The sequence below is a fragment of the Rhinatrema bivittatum genome, chromosome 8 (genome assembly GCF_901001135.1).
Source record: "Rhinatrema bivittatum chromosome 8, aRhiBiv1.1, whole genome shotgun sequence".
NCBI classification, from domain to species: Eukaryota; Metazoa; Chordata; class Amphibia; order Gymnophiona; family Rhinatrematidae; genus Rhinatrema; species Rhinatrema bivittatum.
This window is the reverse complement of record NC_042622.1, coordinates 195,962,701-195,988,751: the sequence shown is the minus strand read 5'-3', so window position 1 is coordinate 195,988,751 and position 26,051 is coordinate 195,962,701. Positions and strand designations below refer to the sequence as shown.

The 26,051-nt window shown below is 45.9% G+C and overlaps 1 protein-coding gene across 7 annotated transcripts in view; it reads right to left on the bottom strand.

Annotated features, from left to right (window-relative positions):
• The window catches only part of KIAA0753 (KIAA0753 ortholog), a 155,217-nt gene that overhangs the window by 54,532 nt on the left and 74,634 nt on the right, over positions 1-26,051 (bottom strand). For all 7 annotated transcript variants that reach the window (XM_029612390.1, XM_029612389.1, XM_029612394.1 and 4 more), the window contains 2 exons: positions 18,747-18,816; positions 4,414-4,584 (listed from right to left, as the gene is read on the bottom strand). In XM_029612390.1, coding sequence (XP_029468250.1) covers positions 4,414-4,584; positions 18,747-18,816 — 241 coding nt within the window. The remainder of the gene's footprint in view (positions 1-4,413; positions 4,585-18,746; positions 18,817-26,051) is intronic.

Here is a 26,051-nt window from a genome sequence, read left to right as displayed (position 1 = left end):
TGATGTAAGCCACCGTTGTCGCACTGTTTGACAAAATCCTTACCAGCTGCCTGCATAAGAGAGGCAGAAAAGCAAGCAACACGAACCGCACTGCTCGTGTCTCTTCCGCACCACTTGCCCTGCGCCAACTGAGTCCAGCATACGCTCCCCAACCAGAGAGACTGGTATCGGTTGTGACTACTATCCAATTCAGAATCTCTAAGTCTATTCCCCAACTAATATAATCCCGACCAAGCCACCATGAGAGACTGAATCTGGCTATCTCCATAAGAGGCAGCAGTAGATGAAACTGCTCTGACAACAGATTCCACTAGGAAATCAAAACCCTCTGCAGAGGCCTCATATGAGCAAACGCCCAAGGAACCAATGCCAAAGTAGAAGCCATGGAGCTAAGAATCTGCGGGTAATCCCACACCTTGGGAACCGCTCTTTCCAACAGTCTGCAAACCTGCCTCTGCAGTCTGCCAATACGTTCCCTAGTGACAAACACGTTCCTGATCCTAGTATCAAAATGTGCTCCCAGGAACTCCAGCATCTGAGTAGGGGTAAGTTGACTTTGACAGATTCACTACCCAACCCAGGGATCTTAACTGCTGCAGTACCAACACAACTGCTTGTCTGCAAAGGACATCTGACTTGCTCGAATATGCCAATTGTCCACATAGTGGTAAACTAGAATGCCCTCCTTTCTGAGAGCTGCTACCACCACAACCATCAACCTTGGTGAAGGTCCTCGGAGCAGTCGCCAACCCAAATGGAAGGGCACAAAATTGAAAATGTGTCTTGAAAATCATGAATCTCAGGAATCTCTGATGATGTGGCCGGATCACTACGAGTAAGTAAGCTTTGGTCAGATCAAGAGAGGCCAAAAACTCTCCTTTGCACATTGCTGCAGATACCGAGCACAGGGTCTCCATCCGAAAACGAGGAACTTTGAGAGTCACATTAATCTTTTTCAAATCCAAAATCAGGAAGGTCCCTTCCTTCTTTGGGACCATAAAATAAACAGAATACCTCCATGTCCCCCACTCCTCTACGGAGATGGGAACAATGGCTCCCAGCATCTGAAAGCAGTTGATGGTATCCTGGTACCACCCACCTTTTGTTTACGGAAGCACAAGGGGAGATCATGAACAAGTCCTTTAGCGGACAAGCAAATTCTAAAGCGTAACCATGTCTTATCACACTTAGGATCCATTGTGACCCTGGCCCACTCCTCGCAGAAAAAAGAGTTAACCGACCCCCTATGACTGACACCGTGGAGTCGGCTGGCCTTGTTTCATTGGGCAGACTTGGATCCAGATGCCCTCTAGCCGGAACCATCTCTGTTTGGCTTTCGGCCTCGAAAGAACTGGTTCCAGAACTGCTGTCTTCCAGTTCCTTGTCTCTGGGCTCCTCCCAAAGCCCTATTCTGCCAAAGCCGCTGATTCACCTTAAAGCAGGGCCACGTAGAAAAGGAAAAGCAGTTTCCCTTTATAAGGTAACACCCCTAACTGAGACTTAGACCAAACATCCACCAACCAAGTTCCTCAACCAAAGAAGCCGCCTGGCCGAGACCAGTGACATTATAGTCCTGGAGGACGTTCTAATGAGGTCATATAACATATCTGCTCCATAGTCCACCACAACTTCCAGCCTCTCAGCCTGTTTAGCCTCTGATGCTGACATTGCTTTGTCAGCCTGCAGCTCCTATATCCAGCACAGACCAGCATGAAGTATAAAATTGTTGCAAACCACAGCACGAATGCCCAGAGCAGACACCTTAAAGATCTTCTTGAGATGGACTTCTAACTTCTTGTCCTGCATATCTTTAAGCACTGCAGAACTGACCACTGGAATGATTGTTTTCTTCATAACCGCCAACACTGAGGCATCCACCCTTGGCAGCTTCAACAATTCTGGTAACGGATATAATTTATCCATTGCTCTACCAACCTTCAAACTGGTCTCTGGAGTATCCCACTCCCTAATCACTAACTTCTTCACCGATTTATGGAAAGGGAAGGCTTTCCACGGACTTCTTAGGCCATCCATGACTGGACCCACTTCTTCTTGATCAGATTCTTCTTGCGGAACCTTAATTCCCAGCTCCTTAAGGACACAGGAAATCAGGGAGCACAATTCTTCCATGTGGAAAAAAGATGAACCACTTAAGGATCATTCCCTTCAACAGTTGGGGCTTGACCCCACGCCTCATCCAGATCCTGTCCCTCTGGAGAAGAATCCGCCTCAGGAGGGTCCTCTACTGGTGGCTCCCCATCCTCCAACTTCCCCGAGGCCTTGTGCAGAGCACCTGAATGTGCAGCCTTACCCAGGACTTGCCGAATTCCTGGTCGCACCATTGGCCCATGAAACTTTGGATATCTTGCTAGGCCACGGATCCTGCAGACCCTCTTGTCTGGAAAAATGGCGTCCCGCCTTATGCAGAACAACAATATAATCAGAAGAAAAAACTGCAGGATCCTCCCCTAGGTGGTCCTCATCTTCCTCAGACAGAGGCTCCCAGGCCCCCCAGTCCTCCGCGGGACTTCGATCGGCCGAGGACAGTGGAAGCTGCAAAGGAAGTCAAAATGGCCACTGTTCCCGATTCGAGAAGGGGCCCATTACCCCACTGGCATCACCCGCAATCCTCACTGTCTCACGATGCCTCCCCGAGCTGCCCTCTCCCCTGGAGAGGCAACGGGAACAAATGCCGGATCAGGACAGGCGAGTGACCACACACGAAGCATTGGCTGCCACGCGGCATAATTCCTGCCCCAACAGTCGCTCAGAGGACGTCAAAGAATGCTGACACAGCCTTGCACCTGCCCAGCTGCCTACAATCTGCTCCCCCTTGGTCAAGCAACACAGCAAAAAGAAAGAAAGAAAAAAAAAAAGAGACCTTTTTTTTTTTTAATTTTAAAACTCCAAAAGTTTAAAGTTAATTCCTTGAAGCTGAGCAGCAGGCTCTGGACGTCCTTCTGGTGGTGAGGGAACTGGCCCCACCAGTTACCTACCCCCGGCAGCAAAAGGTCCGAGCCAAATAAGGGTCCAAACCCCTGCTCATCCATTTCAGGACCAGAACGGATGGTCCCACCAGGACCTGCCAACCTTCTGGGAGGAACTCATCTTCTTTTTCCCTTTCTATCTTTACTATTTTAAACTAATTTCCAGACTGCAGGCTTTGCATCTCTACCATCTGCTGGAGACAGAGAAATACTGAGGGACTGCAGGTGGGCACATCAGGTTATGGGGCAGTGTCGGCAAAATTTTCTTTCTCCATCTTCTGGAAGGGAGGTAAAACTCAGGATTCTGGATTGATTTGGGTATGTAAAGGGAAGCTCTGTTTGTGTGACTCCTAGCCAAGGACCATTCGCCAGAAGAAGCAACCTAACGGGCGGATTTTAAATGCCCTGCCCGCGTAAATCCGGCTGGATTTACGCGAGCAGGGCCCTCGCGCACCGTCACGCCTATTTTGCATAGGCTGCTGGCGCGCGCAGAGCCCTGGGACACGCGCAAGTCCCGGGGCTTTTAAAAAGGGGCGTGTCGGGGGCGTCGCCAAATGACACAGCGTTTCGGGGGTGTGACGCGGCGTTTGGGGGGCGGGCCCGGGGGCGTGGGTTAGGTAGGGGAAGGGAGGGGAAGGTGAGGGGAGGGCGAAAGAAAGTTCCCTCTGAGGCCGCTCCGATTTCGAAGCGGCCTCGGAGGGAACGGAGGCAGGCTGCGCGGCTCGGCGCGCGCAGGCTGCCCAAAATCGGCAGCCTTGCACGCGCCGATCCCGGATTTTATAAAATTTTATAAAATCCAGCGTACTTTTGTTTGCGCCTGGTGTGCGAACAAAAGTACACGATCGCGCTATTTTTTAAAATCTACCCCTAAGTGAGCAAATGGGGAAAATAACGCACGTAGCTGCAAATGAAGGGTCATAGTGTCGGATCCTGTCCTAGGTCTGCCTGAGCTGGAAGCCAAAAAGACCCAAAAATAAAACTAATTTTGAACCACATAGGATAAATCTACTCTTGAATGCAATGGAATGTGCTCTATAATGCTTACCAATATCAGTTTCAGCGATGATTTTGAACTTTTATTTTCTACTCCCTGTTTGCATGGATGATCAGGTTGGGGGACTAAGCTAAGCTAAGGGCTGGAAAGGAAGCCCACTTCGAGAGTGAACCTATCAGTATCAACTGTCAGTCAGAAGGGGTCACCCAAAGTTGGTCGAGTGCCTCACTTCCAGAAAGCACCAGAAAGCTCTCTGGCCAAACCAGGGTAAGGCCTCCTTATTTAAAATTCATGTCCCTTATTCCTATTGACTCATGTTATATATTTTGAGTTATGTAAGTTGCAATGTGGTCTGTTCTGCATGCCCACGAGACAGTTTACTTTGCAGTTTTCAAGTCCCCTGACCCTGGTATTACATTTTAATGTGCTCACTTCTATTTCTTCCACCCGTTGCATCATTATCTCCAAGTCTGGACTGCCCTGCATGGCAATAGCCTCGCTGTGCAACTTCTTGTAACGTTCCAAGCTCCAAAGGTCTTGAGCTGTGTCTTCTAGCACATCATTCAGTAACATCTCGCTCAGCATAGCTGCATGCACAGCATCCTAAAAGGAACAAAATGCAATAATAAAGGGGGGCTAGATAAAAGGAGCCATACATTAGGAAAAGAAAAAAAAAAAAGACCACTATGGTTTTCAAATGGCAGAGGAGGAGGACAAATAGATTGATAGGTACCCTCCATACAAACTAATGTTCATATCTGAGGCCCTGTTTCTTTTTTTTTTTTTGTTGTAAACATTTTTATTGGATAATGTATAACTTACAAGCTATGTATTGCATCATACAGCTTCGTCTATTAAAGACCACACCATCATCCAACATTTTACCCTCATAATCCCCGATTTATATAACCCCTTCCCTCCCCCCACCCCCCGCAGTGTAAACCTCTTCATTATAATACTAACATCAAATATGCATATTGTAATAAATATACAACAGATCTGTAGCAGTGCAGTTATTACATTACTTGCAAAGCACCTAGCTGATAACAGTATGTAAGTAAACATCAACATTCCAAGTATCAATAGTCCCAAGAGGAACAACCTTCTAAGCAATAGAAATCCAAGAGGGTTATTCCCAGATAACTAAACAAAGGTAAGTATACTGTCCTTTTCATTCCAGCACCTTCTAGAAATAATATCTAAGACTCTAGACCGTAGAAGTGCACTTGGAGTCATGTTCTTGTATCCATTTGTCCACCGGTTCCCAAATCTTCTCAAAAGCAATTAGTTGATCTCTGCGAAAGGCAGAGATCTTTTCCATAGTTCTGATGCCCAGTAATTTAGTGATCACCAAACTCTTGGGAGGAACAACCGGCTTTTTCCACCATTGCTGAGGCCCTGTTTCTTAATGGATTTGGTTGAAATTTGGAAGGTGGTCTCTTACTGAGATGCTAACACTCTTGCCAACTTTCAGCCCAATCAGTTAAGCAAGATGTGCCTGGAGCAGGAGTACATAGAATATAAACCATCAGAAGACCAGTAAAAGTACCTTTCTTGTGTTATGCTAGAAGCATGCACTTCTCCAACTTGTTACATTAATAGCCAAAGCACTTTAGAAGTCAGTATATCGAATAAAGCACTTTAGAAGTCAAAACATTTAATAAAGCACTTTAGAAGTCAGTATATCTATAAAACACTTTGAAAGTCAGTCAGTATTCCTGATAAAGCACTTTGGAAAACAGTCAATATCTAGAATAAAGCACTTTAGAAGTTAACATATCTATAAAGTGCTTTAGAAGTCAGTATATCTAATAAAGCATTTTAGAAGTAACAGTGGATATGCCGGAAGGAATAGAGAGAATGAGAAGTGATTTAAGGAAGCTATGGCAGCTGGGATTCAATGACAAGAAGTGCAGAGTCCTGCATCTGGGGTGCGGCAATCCAAAAGAGCTGTATGTGATGGGGAGTGAAAGGCTGTTGTGCACGGAGCAAGAGAGGGACCTTGGGGTGATAGTGTCTCGCGATCTAAAGTCGGTGAAGCAATGTGACAAGGCGATAGCTAAAGCCAGAAGAATACTGGGCAGAATAGAGAGAGGAATAACCAGTAAGAAAAAGGAGGTTATAATCCCCTAGAACAGGTCCTTGGTGAGGCCCTACCTGGAGTACTGTGTTCAGTTCTGGAGACCGTATCTCAAAAGGGACAGAGTTGTGTTGGAGGCAGTTCAGAAAAGGGCGATCAAAATGGTGGGGGGGTGTCTCTATCAAAAGACTTATGAGGAGAGGCTGAAGGACCTAAATATGTATACCCTGGAGGAAAGGAAGTGCAGGGGAGGTATGATACAGACCTTCAGATACCTGAAAGGTTTTAATGATGCATAATCAACAAACCTTTTCCACTGGAAAGAAATCACAAGAACTAGGGGTCATGAAATGAAACTCCAGGGAGAATGACTCAGAACCAACGTCAGGAAATATTTCTTCTTGGAGAGGGTGTGGTGGATGCCTGGAATGCCCTTCCGGAGGAGGTGGTGAAGACAAAAACAGTGAAAGATTTCAAAGGGGCATGGGATAAACACTGTGGATCCCTAAAAGCTAGAGGATGAGGATGAGAGTGCATGGGGGTAACTTGCTGGTGCGGCAGTTACTACTCTTAACCAATAACCCTTCATATTGTTGATGCAAATCCATCATTGCTCTCTGCTTCCAACGGCAGGGGGGGGAAAAGGAAGAGGGGAATCAGATTCAGACAGCAACCAATAAGGACCCTGACTTTTACGATCTGGGAAAACAAGCATGGGGGTAACTTGCTGATGTGGCTGCTACTTCCCTTAACCAATAAGCCTGATACTTTTGATGCAACTCCAACATTGTTCTCTGCTTCAATGGCAAGAGGTAACGGGGAATTGGACTCAGACAGCAATAAACAAGGGCCCTGACTTTTACGGTCTGGGAAACTGATAAATATGGGAGTGACCTGTATGGCGCAGCAGATACTACCATAAAATTGCTGGGTAGACTGGATGACCATTTGGTCCTTTTCTGCCATCATTTCTGTGTTTCTATGTAAGTATATCTATAAAGCACTTTAGAAATTAGTATATCTACAGAGCTGGTCCAGTGGCTCTGGTCTTCACCACCATGTGAAGGGACACAAGTTTGATTCCCAGCTCCGGTCTTCCGTATACCAAATCAGCTAGTGCTAGGTATGCTGAGAATCAGGCATAGGATTCAGTCAATGAACAACGGAGACTCCTAACGGTCATTGCAGGGTTTCAGTAGGAGACCTGGTGTGTGGACCCAGCTGAGAACTGCCACTGCAATAACCGATGTAAAGTAAGTTGGTACAGATATGCTGGAATGGGTGGGGGGGGGAATAGAATTGTAGACTGGGCAAACTGCACTGTGTATAAGGCTGATAGGAAAAGTGATAACAGATTTGTTTTTATGGGGTTGAGTTTCATGATTGTATTAATTGCACATCGGCAAGAGGAAATGTGGGGAAAAATGATTTACATTCACAAATAAGCGGGGGAGTAGCTTGCTTGTTGCGGCGATCACTACACCGAACCAATTAAGCCTGATACTTCAATTTCAATGCATATCCAAAGTAGCTCACTGCTTCAACGGCAGGGGGGAATGAAGAAACGAGGATTTATATTCAGGCAACAACCAACAAGGACTAAATTGCACAGGCTAGGTAAACAAATAAGCGTGGGAGTAGCTTGCTTATTTCAGCAGTTACTACCCCTAACCAATTAGGCTTGATACTTCACTTTGTTGCAGCTCCAGCACTGCTCTCTACATCATTGGCCGGGGGGGGAAGGGGGGGGAGAAAATTGGTTCTTACCTGATAATTTTCATTCCTGTAGTACCATGGATCAGTCCAGACTCCTGGGTTTTGCCCTCCCTCTAGCAGATGGAGACAGAAGTTTACCAAACAAAACTCCGCCTTATATAGGATGGTGCCACCTACAGTCTGGCAGTATTACACAATATCAAAGCAGAATGGATCACCAAACACCCAAACTATATACAGTAACCTAACAAATCGCCAAAATGCTCATCAACCCCAAAATGGATACAAAACCCGTGTCATGCAACAAAACAAAAAATAATTGCAAGTAATCTGTCAAGAAAGGATCAATAAACCGTGCGGACTCTCCATTCCCTTCCAAGGACAAAAATGGGCCGGACTCTGGACTGATCCGTGGTACTACAGGAACAAAAATTATCAGGTAAGAACCAATTTTCTTTTCCCTGTACGAACCCAGATTAGTCCAGTCTCCTGGGATGTACCAGAGCTAACCTGAATTGGGATGGGATCTGGAGAGGCCCACTCTGAGCACTCCTTCCCCAAGTCCTCCCGAATCTGGAGCCCGAATATCCAACTGATAATGTCTGGCAAAAGTATACAAGGACTTCCACGTAGCCACTCTGCAAATTTCCTTGGAAGAAATCTGATGACATTGCGCCCAGGATGCAGCCTGAGAACGAGTAGAAAGAGCCTGAAGACCTACTGGCAAGGCTCTACCGTCCAACAAATATGCAGAATTGATGGCCTCCTTTAGCCACCGAGCTATGGTAGTCTTGGAAGCCATGTTACCCTGTCTTGGTCCACTCCAGAGCACAAAAAGATGATCTGATACTCGAAAACCATTGGTAACCTCCAGGTAATACAGTAATGCTCTACGAACATCGAGCTTCCATAAATCCTTAGAGAAGGGATCCGACCTATCCAGGTCCGATAAAGACGGCAGCTCTACGGACTGATTTAAATGGAATGAAGACACCACCATAGGAAGAAAAGAAGGTACTGTACGCAGAGAAACCCCCAAATCCGAAATTCTCAAGAAGGGCTCCCTACAAGGCAGCGCCTGAAGCTCAGACAGCCTGTGCGCCGACACAATAGCCACCAAGAAAACTACCTTCAAGCTAAGGTTCTTCAAGGTCACCCTGCGCAAAGGTTCAAAAGGTGCCCCACACAAAGCCTTAAGAACCAAATTCAAATTCCAAGATGGACAGGGTTGTCGCACAGGCGGACGCAAATATTTCGCCCCCCGAAGAAACGAGACACGTCAGGATGATTCGCCAAGGACGCTCCTTGAATGTTACCGCGTAAAGAACTTAGTGCTGCCACCTGCATGCGCAAAGAACTACACGATAACCTCTTCGCCAAACCAGCCAGAAGAAAATTCAAAATTTCCGGAACGCCCACCCGAGTAGGAACGATACCTTTGTCAAGGCACCAGGCCTCAAAGATCTTCCAGACTCTCTCATAAGATAGCGACGTAGACTTTACGGGATCGCAATAGCGTAGACACCACCGCATCAGAGTACCCCCTGGACTTCAGCCGCTTCCTCTGAAAAGCCATGCCGCTAGACAAATTGCTCAACCCGGTCGAAACAAACGGGGCCCTGATTAAGCAGATTTGGCCTGTCCGGAAACCATAAGGGATCTGCTACAGCTAGATTCACCGGATCCGCAAACCATGGGTGTCTTGGCCACTCGGGAGCAGTCAGAACCACCTCCGTCGGATGCAACTCGATGCATTGAAGGATCCTGCTTATGAGAGGCCAAGGTGAAAACACATAAAGCAGAATATCCGTAGGCCAGGGAAGTATCAGGGAATCCACGCCCTCCACTCCCATGTCCCTGCAACGAGCAAAGAAATGAGGAGCCTTGGCATTCTTGAACGTCGCCATTAGATCCATACCGGGCACGCCCCACTGGGCACAAATGACCTGAAAAGCGTCGTCCGCGAGCTCCCATTCTACTGGATCTAGATGATTGCGACTGAGAAAGTTCACCTACACATTCTCCACTCTGGCCGCTATGCAAGCTAAGTTCTGTTCCTCTCATGCAATCAATAGACGAGCCTCCAATGCCACTGGTTGTCTCTTGGTGACGGGTGATGTAGGCTACCGTGGTCGCATTGTCGAAGAGAACTCTAACCGACTTGCCCCTGAGAAGCGGTAGGAAGGCCTGCAGTGCCAACCGAACAGCTCTGGTCTCCAGACGATTGATCGACCACCGAGCTTCCTCCTGGCCCTGCAGGATTTCCTCCTGGCCCTGCACCGATTTCTACACCGATTTCCTGGCCCTGCACCGATTTCCGCAGACAAACCGCCCCCCCCCAACCGGACAAGCTGGCGTCCGTAGTGAGCACCATCCAGGTTGGAACTACCAGAGGAACTCCCCTCCGCAAGTTGACCGGGGACAACCACCAACCCAGGCTGGACCGAGCAGACTCCGTCAGAGGTAAGATGGAATTGCTCCGAAACTGGATTCCAGCGGGAAAGCAACGCTGATTGTAAAGGCCGTATATGAGCGAAAAATCATGGAACCAATTCCAGCGTTGATGTCATGGAGCCGAGCACCTGTAGGTAATCCCAGACTTTCAGAACCCGTTTGGATAACAAGGCTCGCACCTGACCTTGGAGTTTGAGCATACGTTCCTCCGTGAGGGACACTGTTCCTTGGCGTGTGTCGAGCAAAGCTCCCAAAAACTCCAGTGACTGGGAAGGGACTAACCGGCTCTTTGACTACCCAGCCCAGGGATCTCAACAACTGAAGTACTCGGTGGATCGCCTCCTGGCAGAGCAACTCCGATTTTGCACGGATCAGCCAATCGTCCAGGTACGGATGTACTAAAAATCCTTCCCTGCGTAACTGCGCTGCCACTACCACCATAATCTTGGTGAACGTTCTGAGAGCTGTAGCAAGACCGAATGGAAGTGCCTGGAACTGATAATGCTGACCCAACACTGAGAACCTCAGGAATCGTTGGAGAGTGGCCCAGATCCCGAAGTGTAAATACGCTTCTGTGAGATCTAGGGAGGCAAGAAACTCCCCCTGTCGAACCGACACAATTACGGACTGTAACGTCTCCATCCAGAACTGAGGATTCTGCAGGCATCGGTTGATTCGTTTTAAGTCTAGTATGGGCTGGAAGGTTCCCTCTTTTTTTGGCACCATGCAGTAAATAGAATAACTGCCTCTCCGAAGCTCCGCTGACGGAACCGGAACATTGCCGCTGAGGTTGAGAAGACACTGTAAAGTCTCCTTTATTGCTTGGTGTTTTGCTGCGAGACCGCACGGTGAGACCAGAAATCGCTGATAGGGTTGGCATGCAAAATCTAACATGTAACCGTGTCTTATCACCGTTAGGACCAACTGATTTGAGGTGATTTTGGCCCATTCCCCGTAAAATAGAGACGGTCTGCCTCCCACCACTGGAACCAAGGAATCGGCCGGCCGCACAACATTGTGAGGGCTTTCCGCTCAGCGTGTTCTGATTGGCGCCAGGTCTACTGAAACATCGCCCGCGAAAGGACTGAGAGAAGTCTGCTGCCTGATGGTGTTATGCCGAAAGGAAGGCACAGATCCCCGAGTGGTCAGAGGCCTCCAACCTAAGAACATAAAACCATAAGAAATTGCCATGCTGGGTCAGACCAAGGGTCCATCAAGCCCAGCATCCTGTTTCCAACAGAGGCCAAACCAGGCCACAAGAACCTGGCAATTACCCAAACACCTAGAAGATCTCATGCTACTGATGCAATTAATAGCAGTGGCTATTCCCTAAGTAAACTTGATTAATAGCAGTTAATGGACTTCTCTTCCAAGAACGTATCCAAACCTTTTTTGAACCCAGCTACACTAACTGCACTAACCACATCCTCTGGCAACAAATTCCAGAGCTTTATTGTGCGTTGAGTGAAAAAGAATTTTCTCCGATTAGTCTTAAATGTGCTACTTGCAAACTTCATGGAATGTCCCTTAGTCCTTCTATTATTCGAAAGTGTAAATAACCGAGTCACATCTACTCGTTCAAGACCTCTCATGATCTTAAAGACCTCTATTATATCCCCCTTCAGCCGTCTCGTCTCCAAGCTGAAAAGCCCTAACCTCTTCAGCCTTTCCTCATAGGGGAGCTGTTCCATCCCCTTTATCATTTTGGTTGCCCTTCTCTGTACCTTCTCCATTGCAACTATATCTTTTTTTGAGATACGGCAACCAGAATTGTACACAGTATTCAAGGTGTGGTCTCACCATGGAGCGATATAGAGGCATTTTGACATTTTCCGTATTATTAACCATTCCCTTCCTAATAATTCCTAACATTCTATTTGCTTTTTTGACTGCTGCAGCACACTGAGCTGACGATTTCAATGTATTATCTACTATGACGCCTAGATCTCTTTCTTGGGTAGTAGCTCCTAATATGGAACCTAACATCGTGTAACTACAGCAAGGGTTATTTTTCCCTATATGCAACACCTTGCACTTGTCCACATTAAATTTCATCTGCCATTTGGATGCCCAATCTTACAGTCTTGCAACTTCCTCTAAACCGAGATCTGGAAGCAAAAGACCCCCTCGACTTTGGCCTATCTTCTGGTAACCGATGCACCTTATTCTCTCCTAAGGACTGAATGAGATCTTCCAGCTCTTTCCCAAACAGGAGCTTGCCCTTAAACGGCAAAGATCCCAGCTGGGACTTCGATGAAACATCCGCTGCCCAGTTGCGGAGCCACAACAAGCGCCGAGCTGACACCACCGACACCATGGATCTAGCCGATGTGCAAAGGAAATCATAAAAGCACTGTAGGCAATCACGGCCTCAGGCCGTCCCGCCTGAAGCGCTTTCTCCTGGGAGAGTCGTTGGCTAGCAGCTGTTAGACCCAATGAAGACAGCTTGGAAGGAAAAATTACCACACATAGCCGCTTGGATTCCAAGCGCAGAAACTTCGAAGATCTTCTTGAGCTGAATCTCCAGCTTGCGATCCTGTAGGTCCTTAAGTGCCGTTCCCCCGGTAACCGGGATGGTAGTCTTCTTCGTGACCGTCGCCACCGCAGCATCCACCTTAAGCACTCTTAACAGCTCCAAGGCTTCCTCCGGCAGGGGGTAGAGCTTATCCATCGCCTTCGCGACCTTAAGCCCCAAATCCGGAGTATCCCATTACTTAAAGAGCAAGTCCGTTGCCGAAAAGTGGAAGGGAAAAGCAGAAACCTAACACCACTGGGTCCGTAGCCCCCAACCTAGACTCCTCTTGGGGAAGCTGGATCCCTAATTCCCCTAGGATAGCCGGAATTAGAGGATCCAGCTCATCTCTCCTAAAAAGACGGACAACCTTAGGATCGTCACTGTCCGTCCCATGAGACTCTCGCAAACTCCCCTGCAGGTGGTCGGTCTCCCCCTAAACCCCCCTTGGAGGCTGGGAGGGTAAATCCTGGTCATCCGTGTCCAAAGACGTATCCGGATCTGGCAGAGGAGCGCGGATGCTGGAAGGACGCTGTCCCCCCCTGCAGGCCCCCCCTGCAGGCCCAGAAGGTCCTGGCTTGCTTCTGGGGGCCGGACAAGGGGTCCTGAAAGTGAGGCCTTTTCTTGCCTGCCTTCCGGGCCTTAAAGGCCTTATGCATTAGTAAAATGAAATCGGAGGAAAAGGAAGAATCAGAGGAAATATCCTCCCCAACCCCCTTCAGGGGCATCTGCATCATTAGGCAACCCAAGCCTCGCAGGTCTGTCCCCCTCAGGGAGCCTGCGCTGCGGGGACAAGTGCGGTGGGGGATCCTCCTCCCCTAGTGCTGTCTGCGCCATGGAGGCCGCCAGAGGGATCGAAGCCAAGATGGTGCCCGCTGTCTCCAATGCTGACCCCAGAGCACCCAAAATGGCGCCGCGCGGGAACAGATCGGAGGCCGAAGATTGCAGCTCCCCAAAAGTGCCAGTCACAGTTTGGACCTGAACAAAGACCCTTTCCTGGGGTCGTGGAGGCTCCTTCTCCCCTGGAGAGACAAGTGGCGCATAAACTATCCTGCGACAGACGCGACCGAGCGGCACCACAGGCCCTTCATGCAGCCTGACGCAGCATGACTGCAAGCCAAAAAAAGAACTCTCTCTACCCCTTCAGACCGCGGCGAAACAGAGCGCAATGAACCCCAATGCAATCGGAGAGAAGGGAGAGTTGAGCCCGAACAAAGAAACCAAAAATCTTTTTCTTTTTTTTTTTTTTGATACCTGACTATAGCCTCCGGGTCCTGGATCAACTGGGGGGAGTGAGCCAGGCTCCCCGGTATCACCCCCAGGTAATTACTAAAGCTGGAAAATTGGGCTGTCCACCCAGTACCTCAGCTGCCTCTGAAACCAGGGGGGATGGTCCCTTAAGAACCTCACAACCTCCTGGGAGGCGGGAGACTGTGACCTGCAGGCAAACTCTGCGGTCTCTTGCACTCCTGTGCTCAAAGCTATAGTAGATCTTTTTTTTTTTAAATACCTCACTATCCTGTCTCAAACCTCAAACTAGGCCCTATCACAGACTGAGGGTTTTGCTCCTCCTCCACCTGCTGGAGACAGAAGAATACTGCCAGACTGTAGGTGGCACCATCCTATATAAGGCGGAGTTTTGTTTGGTAAACTTCATTCTCCATCTGCTAGAGGGGGGGGGGGGGGGCAAACACAGGAGTCTGGACTGATCCGGGTACGTACAGGGAAAGGAAATTAGAACCAAAAAGTTACCAATAAGGGCCCTGACCTCAGCGGTCAGAGTAATAGATAAATATGAGAAAAATAAGTGTGAAAGCTTGCTGGGCAGACTGGATGGGCCGTTTGGTTTTCTTCTGCCGTCATTTCTATATTTCTATATATGTTACTCTTTCGGATAACAGAAAGACTAGGGGGCACTCCATGAAGTTAGCATGTGGCACATTTAAAACTAATAAGAGAAAGTTCTTTTTCACTCAACGCACAATTAAATTCTGGAATTTATTGCCAGAGGATGTGGTTAGTGAAGTTAGTGTAGCTGTGTTTAAAAAAGGATTTGCTAAGTTTTTGGAGGAGAAGTCCATTACCTGCTATTAATTAAGTTGACTTAGAAAATAACCACTGCTATTACTAGCATTAGTAGCATGGAATAGACTTAGTGTTTGAGTACTTGCCAGGTTCTTATGGCCTGGATTGGCCACTGTTGGAAACAGGATGCTGGGCTTGATGGACCCTTGGTCTGACCCAGTATGGTATGTTCTTACCTAGAGATAGCTTAACAAGGCGGTATATGAAATTTAATAAACATTAAATATTGGGGGAAAAACCCAGAGGTAGTTGCAAATAAAAGTTCCCTAGCACCAGAACTCAGCCCTGTTCTGCTGGAGCTAGAAACCCAAAGGAGCTGGAGAAAAAACTGATGGATCAAAAAGAAGAGGAATATTTTTAAAACTAATAATTTTTCCTATTACCAAAAATAGGTTTACTGATTTTTTCCCTTTTTTTTTTTGTGAAAGGCAGAACAAGGACATCATAAATGAAATGAGCCTTGCTTCAGACAAACAATGACAAATGCTAAAGGTTTTGAAACAATTCCAGAGTAGGCATGCATTACATAATACGCACATACAAACGTAGACGAGCTCTCTCCTCCATTAGCCCAAGTATAGGTCTGTTGTAATAAACAAGTTGCAGCGTCAAGGACAGTCTATAACCATGGTCTGTGATTTCTGTTACAATTTTTTTTAGCTTGACGACAGCAATAACAAAAGAGAAAAGCATATCCAGCTGCAGAAGGAAGCAGCTCATAATTAATCTCAGGCTAGTATTTTATCTAAAATTATTTAACACAGTTTCATCTTTAAGCCAATACTATTTTTAAATCTTTTTATTGCTTAGAAGTACATTAAAAAAAATTACTGACAACAATAAATCCTTCTGAAGTCAATTTAATGTTACTGGTAGTTGACAGATATGCCGAATTTGCAATAGAATACTTTATCTGAGAACAGAAAATGTACTATGTGGGACGTGGCCCCACTGACATGTGCTAGGATGATCAGGGGTCCAGGAGAAGAGGGGGTCTCCCTTTCACTGGGAAGCAGGATCCAGTAGAAGAAACAAATGCAAATCCTATGAAAAAGGTCATGCAAGCTCTCCTTCACTCGGCACCACCTCTGTACCTGTAACATGCTCTTTTGAGTTCTGCTCTTGAGAAGGGGGATGGGAGACTGAACCTGAGCCCCTCTCTCCTCTCTGCCCCTTCTTCAGTTTGAGCTGGATGTACAAAAACAGCAGGGGGTAGCTTCTGGATCAAAAAAAAAAAAAAGTGCTGACAAGGTTTTCATGCTCCACTATCCACAGAGCAGCCAGGATAGCAACTGAAAGGATTCCTATAAAACACATGGAACCAATAAGTTATGGCTGGCTGGTGGCTCCAGCGCCTCTCTATGCACAGTGGAAGGCCATCATATGTTCTCTCTCCCACACAGCTAATGCTTCTTGTCCTTTGATGTTTTAAGGTGCCTTCATTCACCAGTTAGGCCTAAGCCAAGAATCCTGGCTTATCTCAAACTAATCAAGTCTCGGTGTAATGCGAAGCAATCAAGTGTGGGAAAACAAGAAAGGTTATCCATAAAACTGAATGATTTCCCACCGGATGTTCTCTCTGTTAACATGCAAGTACCTGACCAAGCATGTTGAAGACTTCTTCAGAACTTGGGGCAAGATGATTAAATCATGGCCATCAATTCATAAAACGACGAGGGCAATATTCAAAGGGAATTCTCCAGATAAAGCAGTGATTACTCATAGAAATGGCTCTTTTGACACTTGTCCAGCCAATACACACACAAAATGATGTGCTTTGTATTTATGCGCATATGTTCAGATACTGAAAAGTATGCATATAAATTCCACAACCTCCCACCCCCCCAAAAAAATGTCCCCACATAAATTTGCAGGTGCCATCTTGTGCCAGTAGTTTTCATGTGCAAGTTCACTTTGAAGGCTGGAGTAATTTAGGTGTATGACACCTGCAAATGTATGCGGAAGGTTACAAATTTACCCCCAATATGTCCAAGAAAACATGAAAGGTAAATCATTACAGAAAAGAAAGCACCGCAAAGCAAGCAGAGGGAGGGAAAGGTACAACCATCTGCCCTTTAATGTGGGGCAACATCATCTGAGCTGGTCACCACTACAAGTTTAGGGCATAGTTGGGGGCAGGGACGGATAGGATTTCAAACATACTAATTAATTATATGTAATGGGGTAGAGAGTCATAGCAGGAAAAGGAGAATTAGAAGAAAGCATGAAAAAAAAAAAGAGTACACAAATTATAAGCAGAGAAAAATAAAAAGTAGAAAGTTCTAGAGAAAAATCCTTGCAGCAGTTCTCAATGAGGAGCTTGAGGGATAAGGTTGTAGGAAAGGCTAAACAAGAAGTCAATGATCCCATCCTCCTTGTCTTTAGGTTGCTTGGTTCATTGTTAATATAGGTGTTAGAATTGTTGTGGCAGAAGCACCACAAAATAAAAATAACAAACAGTGTCTGGGCCCCGCTGCAAATTAAGGTGCATAAGGCATGGATTAATGAGGGGCCGGGTTGTTCGGTGCAGCAGCTGGATGGAATTTAGGGGATGAGGGAGCATGTGATCAGTTGTGTGGGGTGCTAATATGACAATGGGAGTATTCTTCTAGGTTAGGTCCCAGAAAGCAAAGAGGTAGGCGATCTATAATGGACGTCAGGTAAACACAAAAGGATAGATGCCTTGATCTTTTCCAAAAATTTATTAAAGTAGAGACGTATTCATGAAACCGCCCGACTGGTATCTCCAGATACCAGTAGAGACTGTATCCCGAATGGAGAATCGCAAGTTACTTGTTGCTTGATGACACTACACCATTGTATTTCATTCAAGACCTTGGATTGTCTAAGCCCCTGAGGCAGCAGCTGTTGAGCTGCGAAACTTGGCCTGAGTCGGGCGGTTTCATGAATACGTCTCTACTTTAATACATTTTTGGAAAAGATCAAGGCATCTATCCTTTTGTGTTCTTCTAGGTTAGGACATTGCAGGCATTTGGGCTGGTACTGCAGACATGGGCAGACCGACTGGGCCATACGGTGTTTGTCTGTCTTCATGTTTGATATTTCTTTTTTTTTTTTTTATAGTTTTTAATTTACTCTTTATCATCATTTAAATCATTTTGCAATTAAATAATGCAGGAATACATAATTGTACAAAGGAAAACAAACAAAACAGACAGCCAATTCAGGCAACTACTAAACCCATACTCCAATGTCAAGTCCACAATAAAAGGAAAAAAGAGGTAAGAACAAAAGAAAGAAAGAAGCACTTTATTAAAGGCAACCCCCCCCCCCAAAAAAAAAAAAACTATACATGGCCGAAATAATGATTACATATAAACCAGAACCCAAACCCAGCTGAGACCCACACTTATATCAATCTTATCATTAAGAAATAGACTCAAATGAAGAGAATCAAAAACCACAAACTTACTCCTCTGAGAGGAATTCAAACACGTACATGGAAATGTCAAACAGTGCGTTGCCCCTATATCTACTGCTTCTTGCCTCATTTGAAGGAAAGCTTTCCTTCTCCGCTGCGTAGCTCTGGAGGCGATCTTCTATATTTCTATGACAACTCAAGATCTATTCTGAGGTTTGGCCAGGGCACTGACATGCACAATGGTTTACCAAGATATAAGATGGTGGTAAGAGTATAGGCATTGCTAACTTTGTCCATGTTAAACAGTAATCAAGTTGTGGCCATGGTTTTCCCTGAATTGCTCACGATGCAGGTATATTTACAGAGGATGCACGAGTGCCTGGGTTATGAAGTTTTAATTCTCATTAGATAAACCTTCTAGAGCTCTACTCCCTGAAATCTGCCTTGCTTATTTCATGTACTGTCTGAAGACTGTGTCTTCCCTTCTCATTAAACATATAGCTTGCAGAAATGTTAAATACGATCCGTTGCTCTACCTTTTCTTTGCCCACGTGAGTTCCCAGATGATCCTGAGGCGATAGTCTTATTGGGGAAACTAGATCCGACCTGGCCAAACAAGGCAAAAGACAAGTAAATGACCAAGGAAGCAAGAGATTACATGGTACATACAGGTACAATTTTTTAATTGTGAAAAATCTACAAACAAGTCAACTTCAAAATAATTTTCTTTTAGAATTTGCATACAAAAAAGCACAATAGTAATCTATGTGGGCATGTCTGCATCCTAAATGACCTAACTCTGTCATATAAACTGTCTACTTTACACTTTGCTCTCCCGCTCCCTTTCATAGTGGAATGGTGAGGAGTGAGGCTCATGTCACCAAAGAAGTATCATCTCAACTAACACTATGCTGAGAGGAAAGAGAGCACAAAGCCCTCTTGCCTGTTCCAGGGCAATGGATAGTCCGAGTAGTGTCTTCAGAGGGTGCTGGATTCAGGCAAATAAAGAAGGGACAAACAGGAGCCTCTACAGGGAGGGTGGCCATGTCAAGGGGAACAAGCAAAGCCAGTCTTGATTGTACCCCATTCTATGCAAAGAAATATAGTCCTATTTTTCTTAGGGAACTCGGAACTAACACTCTATATATGCAACACGGCAAAACCAGGACTGGATCAGACTGCCCTCCTTAGCATGCAGTAATGTGATGCCCTGCCTATAGGGGGCATCTGAGGTCCCAGTTAGGAGGCTGCAAAAAAAAAAGAACAGAAGCACCATAATAAAATGAAGTCAAATTAATTTATCATACAAACAGAAAAATGGATTGTGCTCTAAACATAGAAACATAGAAACATAGAAATGACGGCAGAAGAAGACCAAACGGCCCATCCAGTCTGCACAGCAAGCTTCACACATTTTTTCTCTCATACATATCTGTTTCTCTTAGCTCTTGGTTCTATTTACCTTCCACCCCCACAATTGAAATATCTAGCTTGATTAGTTAGGGGTAGTAGGGGTAGTAACCGCCGCAATAAGCTAAAGCTAGTAACAGAACACCCTCCCCCTTATCCCTCTCTTGCAGCCATTAACATTAATTAAATCATTTTGTAACCAGCCCAAGGCAATGTACAAGCAGGGTAATACATAAACTAGATACATAAAAAAAATCCCTAAATTAACCACAATGCTCTACATAACTTAGCAAATCAAGAACTTGGTTTTGGCATTTAAAAGTTTGAACGTCCTGGCTCTTCTTCACTGAAAGATTCTTTGGAATGGCATGTGGCCAAAAGAAATGTACGTTCTGCAGGAAGAAGGTATTTGCGTCTCCCGCCACTGAAAACATGTAAATCTTACCATTTCAGCAGCAGATCATTTTCCAATATTATTCCAAGTTTGTGGAATAGTTTACCTTTGGAAGTCAGAGAAGAGGTAAATTTAATGAAATTTCGGAAGAAATTAAAAACTTGGTTTGTGTCTGCCAATAGCTAGTGGTATTGCTCCTTTGGCCAACTTGATTTCTTAGGCAGAACTGACTTGTCTAGGTAAGGAGGTTGGAGACAGAAAATCGATTGATGAGCTGCATTTATTTGTCTGTATATTTATGTATTGTCTTTTGAGTTTTAATAGGTATTATTTTATGATGTTATTATTGTAAATTTATGTTAATTTTATCTTTTGTACATCACTTTGGGTGATAGTTTTTATTTGTAAAGCGATAAAAAAAACAAAACCAATAAATAAATAAATAAACAGTGCATGTCGAATAAAGTATGGTCAAATGTGTGAGTTAGTGCAAATGTCACCCCTGGGTGGGCGGGGAGGGGAGTTAACTATGCCTTCCTAGTAGAGCCGTAGCCAGGCAATTTGACACCTATGGCCAAGTGAACATATGATATCAGAGTTGTGAGACTTTGTTAAATGTTTGTACAGCGATGCCAAAGGCTGGTGCAAGGGTATTAGGTGCCCCATGCATACCTTGCAGCCTTGCAACCCCCTCCCACCCTGCATGAACTCCCTACACACAATTCAAAGTTATGCATTCCTAATAACAGATTGTACATGAAAAAGAATATTCAAAGTACAGTACTGAGATAAAATATCACTCCTGCAAAAAAGCAAGAGAGACACTTGGAACCCATATCGCATTAGGCTTACTGTAAAGCACCATGGGCATAGGCTCTCTCTCTCTCTCCCTCACGCTCACTCTCTCTTTCCTGATGCTCTGGGAGCTTCAATTCACCTAAAATAGGCCTTGCGGGAGACATCGCGAAAGGCGATACAACCTTACCGCCTGGTCACGGCAGCTATCGCACAGCCTAACACAAATCAAAAAGGTGTAGTTAAAAATCGGCGTTAAGTCTGTGCGATAGCTCTTTGCAGACAGGCAAACCCAGCCCACTCCCCGCCCCTACCACTCCCTGATAGTGGCTGTAGAATAGATCCTTGGGGGAAGGAGCCTTCAGAGAAAGGAGGAAACCAGGACTCCTGGCTTTTCTGACCCTGGATGGTTCAAGCTAAAGCAGCTCAGGGATCACCAACTCCCCACGCCCCCGGCTTGACCTGAGGGATGGCCCACAAAGAAACCTAGCTCCTCAGGGCGCTCCTCAAGTCTTCTGACCTACTCTATTCTCTCAATTAACTTTTCATTTATTTTATTTTATTTTTTAACTAGACATGTAGATTTGTACCTCTCCCATCTGCTGGAGACAGAGAACATAAGAACATAATAAATTGCCATACTGGGTCAGACCAAGGGTCCATCAAGCCCAGCATCCTGTTTCCAACAGTGGCCAATCCAGGTCATAAGAACCTGGCAAGTACCCAAACACTACATAGATCCCGTGCTACTGATGCCAGTTAATAGCAGTGGCTAAACCCTAAGTCAACTTGATTAATAGCAGTTAATGGACTTGTCTTCCAAGAACTTATCCAAACCTTTTTTAAACCCAGCTACACTAACTGCACTAACCACATCCTCTGGCAATGAATTCCAGAGCTTAACTGTGTGTTGAGTGAAAAAGAATTTTCTCCGATTAGATTTAAATGTGCTACTTGCTAACTTCATGGAGTGCCCCCTAGTCCTTCTATTATCTAAAAGAGTGAATAACTGATTCACATTTACCCGTTCTAGACCTCTCATGATTTTAGAGACCTCTATCATATCCCCCCTCAGCCATCTCTTCTCCAGGCTGAACAGCCCTAACCTCTTTAGCCTTTCCTCTCATAAGGGAGCTGTTCCATCCCCTTTATCATTTTGGTCGCCCTTCTCTGCACCTGAAGGACTGCAGGTGGCACTCTCAGTTATGTAGCAGTGCCTTAAAAGGTTTTTAGTTCTCTGCCTCCATTTGCTGGTAGGGATGCAAAACAAACTTGTCGGGACTAATCTGGGTGAGAACAGGAAAACAGAATTACAATACAGTAAACTTTCTTCATCAAAACAGAATGAACTGCCAGCAATCAAGCAGCAACAACCCTACCTATGAAAAGGCAACATTACAAATATTAAACTGGGCCCTAAAACACCAATACACTCCCTATTAGGAAAACAGAACAAGCTAAGTTACTACAGATCTCTACATAGAAACTACACTCTAGCAGAATACCACACCTCAGTCACAGATGCAGAACACAGACAAACTTTCAAAAACAAAAGAGAGACCATAAAATATACACAGAAGCATGCAGGCAAAAACTGAACTGGGAATAGAAACAAGCCACATTCTCTATGCAGTGTAACAATGGAAAAAAAGAAACATTACCATTCCTCACAAAATAATAAAAATCAAGACATATAAATGTCACCAATAAAAAGTACAATTCAAAATAGCTAATAGAACATCCAATAATTAAAAACTCATCTAAACATTTTACAAACACCAATAAAATATTTCAAAACAGACATCAAATAACACCCAATAATTACAGCTAATAAGGATTTAAAAAACAAAACAAAACAAAACTTTGCTTTCCGTACCTTGGAAAATTTCATTTCCAGATGCCCTGAGATTGTCATGGATTAGCAGGCAGCGAGGAAGGGGGATTGTTGTGCGCAAACTTTCTCCTCACACACATGCACACATTCTCTGTCTCACTCATGCTGTCTCTCACTCACACATGTATATGTTTTCAGTCACACACACATACACTTTCTCTCACACTCATGTACACACACATGCTTATGCTCTCATTTATATATGCATATACATGCACTCTCTTTCAATCACACATGCTCATGCTCTTTCATACCTTCCCCCTCTTGAAACAACAGTCTCCTTCTTCAGCCCCTGAGGTCAACAGGATGACTTCTTATTGGGGTTGACCCAGCTCTGGCCTAATGCTCTTCCTGCATAGTAGGCCATCCGCATGCCTCCTCCTCTAAAGGCTCTACTGGAATTGCCAGCAGGCTGCAGCACTTCTCCTAAGGCCCTGCCGGTGATTCCAGCAGGGCCGTAGTGCTCTTCCTCCTCCTTCTCAGGGCAGCCCTGCCAGCGATTCCAGAGGGGTTGCAGTGCTCCTCCTAAGCCCTGCTGGTGATTCCAGTGGAGCTGCACCACTTCAGACGAAGTGGTGCAGCTCCACTGGAATCACCAGGGGACGCCGGAGAAATGTTTAATGGGGTCGGGCAGCCTTTAGCCACCCCATCCCCTGGGTCTAGAAATAGGACTCCTCCATTCCCTATTGCCTGCTTCCCACCCTTCTCCAGGATCTGCCCCCTGGGGGTGTGAGAGGTTGGTGAATGATGGGAGCCTGTGTGTGTGACACACTCTCTCTTAGCGCTGATACAAGGGTATTAGATGCCCTAGACAAACTTTCCCTCCCCTCCCCACATAATTAAACGTATGCATTCTTTTCCATTTTAAAATGTATCAATTTCCCCAATCTAAAAAGGCAGATTGAATGTCAATTTTCCATATGCAAAGTACAATCTTCTGAAGTAAAATTATCACTTACAACATATATATTATATAGGTATAACTGCAAAAAAATACACTTTAAATAATAATAGCTTAATAGACTTAATAAATTAACTTTTTCATAGTAATCAAACTGGTTTACTGGATCCCAGTAAACCAGTTTGATTAGGAGTATGGTAAAGTCACTGGGTGTGGACTTGGCCCACAGAAAGCTAGGAATAAACTGAAGTACAATTCTAATATAGTAAGCCTTCCATATCACAATTGCTGGCACTCAACCTATGAAAAAGCCATACTGCAAATATTACATCAGGCCCTAAACACCAATACACCTCCTATTAGGAAAACAGATTAAAGACAGATTGTTGAAAATCCCTACAGAGAAACTACATGCTAGCAGATACCTAAAGCCTCAGTCACACAAGCAGAACACAGACAGACCCTCACCAAATACAGAATAAAGAGATCATAACATATAAATTGAAGCATGTGGACAAAAACTGAACTGGAAATCACAAGAAGCCAAACACTATAAACAATGCAAACACAATCAAGAAATATAAAACATGAAACATACCAATAAAAAGAATGTCAAATCTGCTGATAAATTCAGCCAATTAAAAACACATATAAAAATGTTTAAAATATTACCAAACATTAATACAATATTTCAAAACAGCAGATACATCACATCCAATAATTAAAACTAACAAGGATAAAACAAAAAAAATCTCCTACTCTCCATACCTGGGAACTTCAGATTTCCAGTCCTCCTGAGATTATCGTAGATTGGAGGAGGGTGCACAAACTTTAACTTCTCTCACACACATATACAGGGTGTTTCAAAATGATGGACCCAATTCCAAAGCAATATATTTCATGATGGGTCCATCTTTTTGAAACACTCTGTAAACACTCTGGGGCGGATTTTCAGAGCCCTGCTCGCGTAAATCCGCCCAAAACCGGGCGGATTTACGCGAGCAGGGCCCTGCGCGCCGGGAAGCCTATTTTACATAGGCCTCCCGGCGCGCGCAGAGCCCCGGGACTCGCGTAAGTCCCGGGGTTCTCGGAGGGGGGCGTGTCGGGGGCGGGCCCGGTCGTCGCGGCGTTTCGGGGGCGTGTCGGCAGCGTTTTGGGGGCGGGTACGGGGGCGTGGCTACGGCCCGGGGGCGTGGCCGCGCCCTCCGTACCCGCCCCCAGGTCGCGGCCCGGCGCGCAGGAGGCCCGCTGGCGCGCGGGGATTTACGCCTCCCTCCGGGAGGCGTAAATCCCCCGACAAAGGTAAGGGGGGGGTTTAGACAGGGCCGGGCGGGTGGGTTAGGTAGGGGAAGGGAGGGTAAGGTGAGGGGAGGGCAAAGGAAAGTTCCCTCCGAGGCCGCTCCGATTTCGGAGCGGCCTTGGAGGGAACGGGGGGAGGCAGCGCGGCTCGGCGCGCGCAGGCTATACAAAATCGATAGCCTTGCGCGCGCCGATCCAGGATTTTAGTGGATACGCGCGGCTCCGCGCGTATCTACTAAAATCCAGCGTACTTTTGCTTGAGTCTGATGCGCAAGCAAAAGTAGGCTGATCGCGCTTCTTTTAAAATCTACCCCTCTGTAAACAGGTATTCTCACACATGCATACACGTGTGCAGGCACTCTCTCTCACAGACACTCAAATACACATACAAAAAAACACTCAAATATACACACACCCACCCTCTCATACACACACACATACATATACATATATACATACATATATATATATACCCCTACCCCACCACTGTCATATATACATACACACACATCCCACCACCCTCTCATACACACACCACCCACACTGCCACACACCCTCTCATACACACACACCCCCACCACCCTCCCACACGCCCCCACCACCCTCCCCATACACACATGCCCCCCACCATCCTCCCATACACACACCACCCACACTGCCACACACCCTCTAATACAGACACTCCCACCCTCCCTCTCATACACACCCCCACCCTCTCACAAGCATACACACACCCTCTCATACACACTCACAAAGTCTCTCTCACACACAGGCACTCACTCTCACAGGATAAGTCTCTTTCACATACACATTTTGGACCTTTTCTCTGGCTGCACGGTAAGGCCTCTTCTGCTGCCGGCTGCGGGGGAAACGCTGGCGGCACTGCAGTGACTCTTCTTTGGCCGCTGGATCATCCTTTTGCTGGCGGGGAGTAGGAATCTCGTCAGCACATCGCAGTTCCACGCCACTGGGACCTTCCTTTTGCTGGCAGGGAGTGAGAACCCCGCCAGCATGTCACAATTTCATGCCGCCACAGGACCTTCCTTTTAGAAGTGGAAACCCCGCCAGCATGTCGCTGCTCCATGCCACCAGCACTGCAGGTTTTCCTGCTGCCAGAATTTGCCTGAATAAAGGGCGAGGCAGCTGTG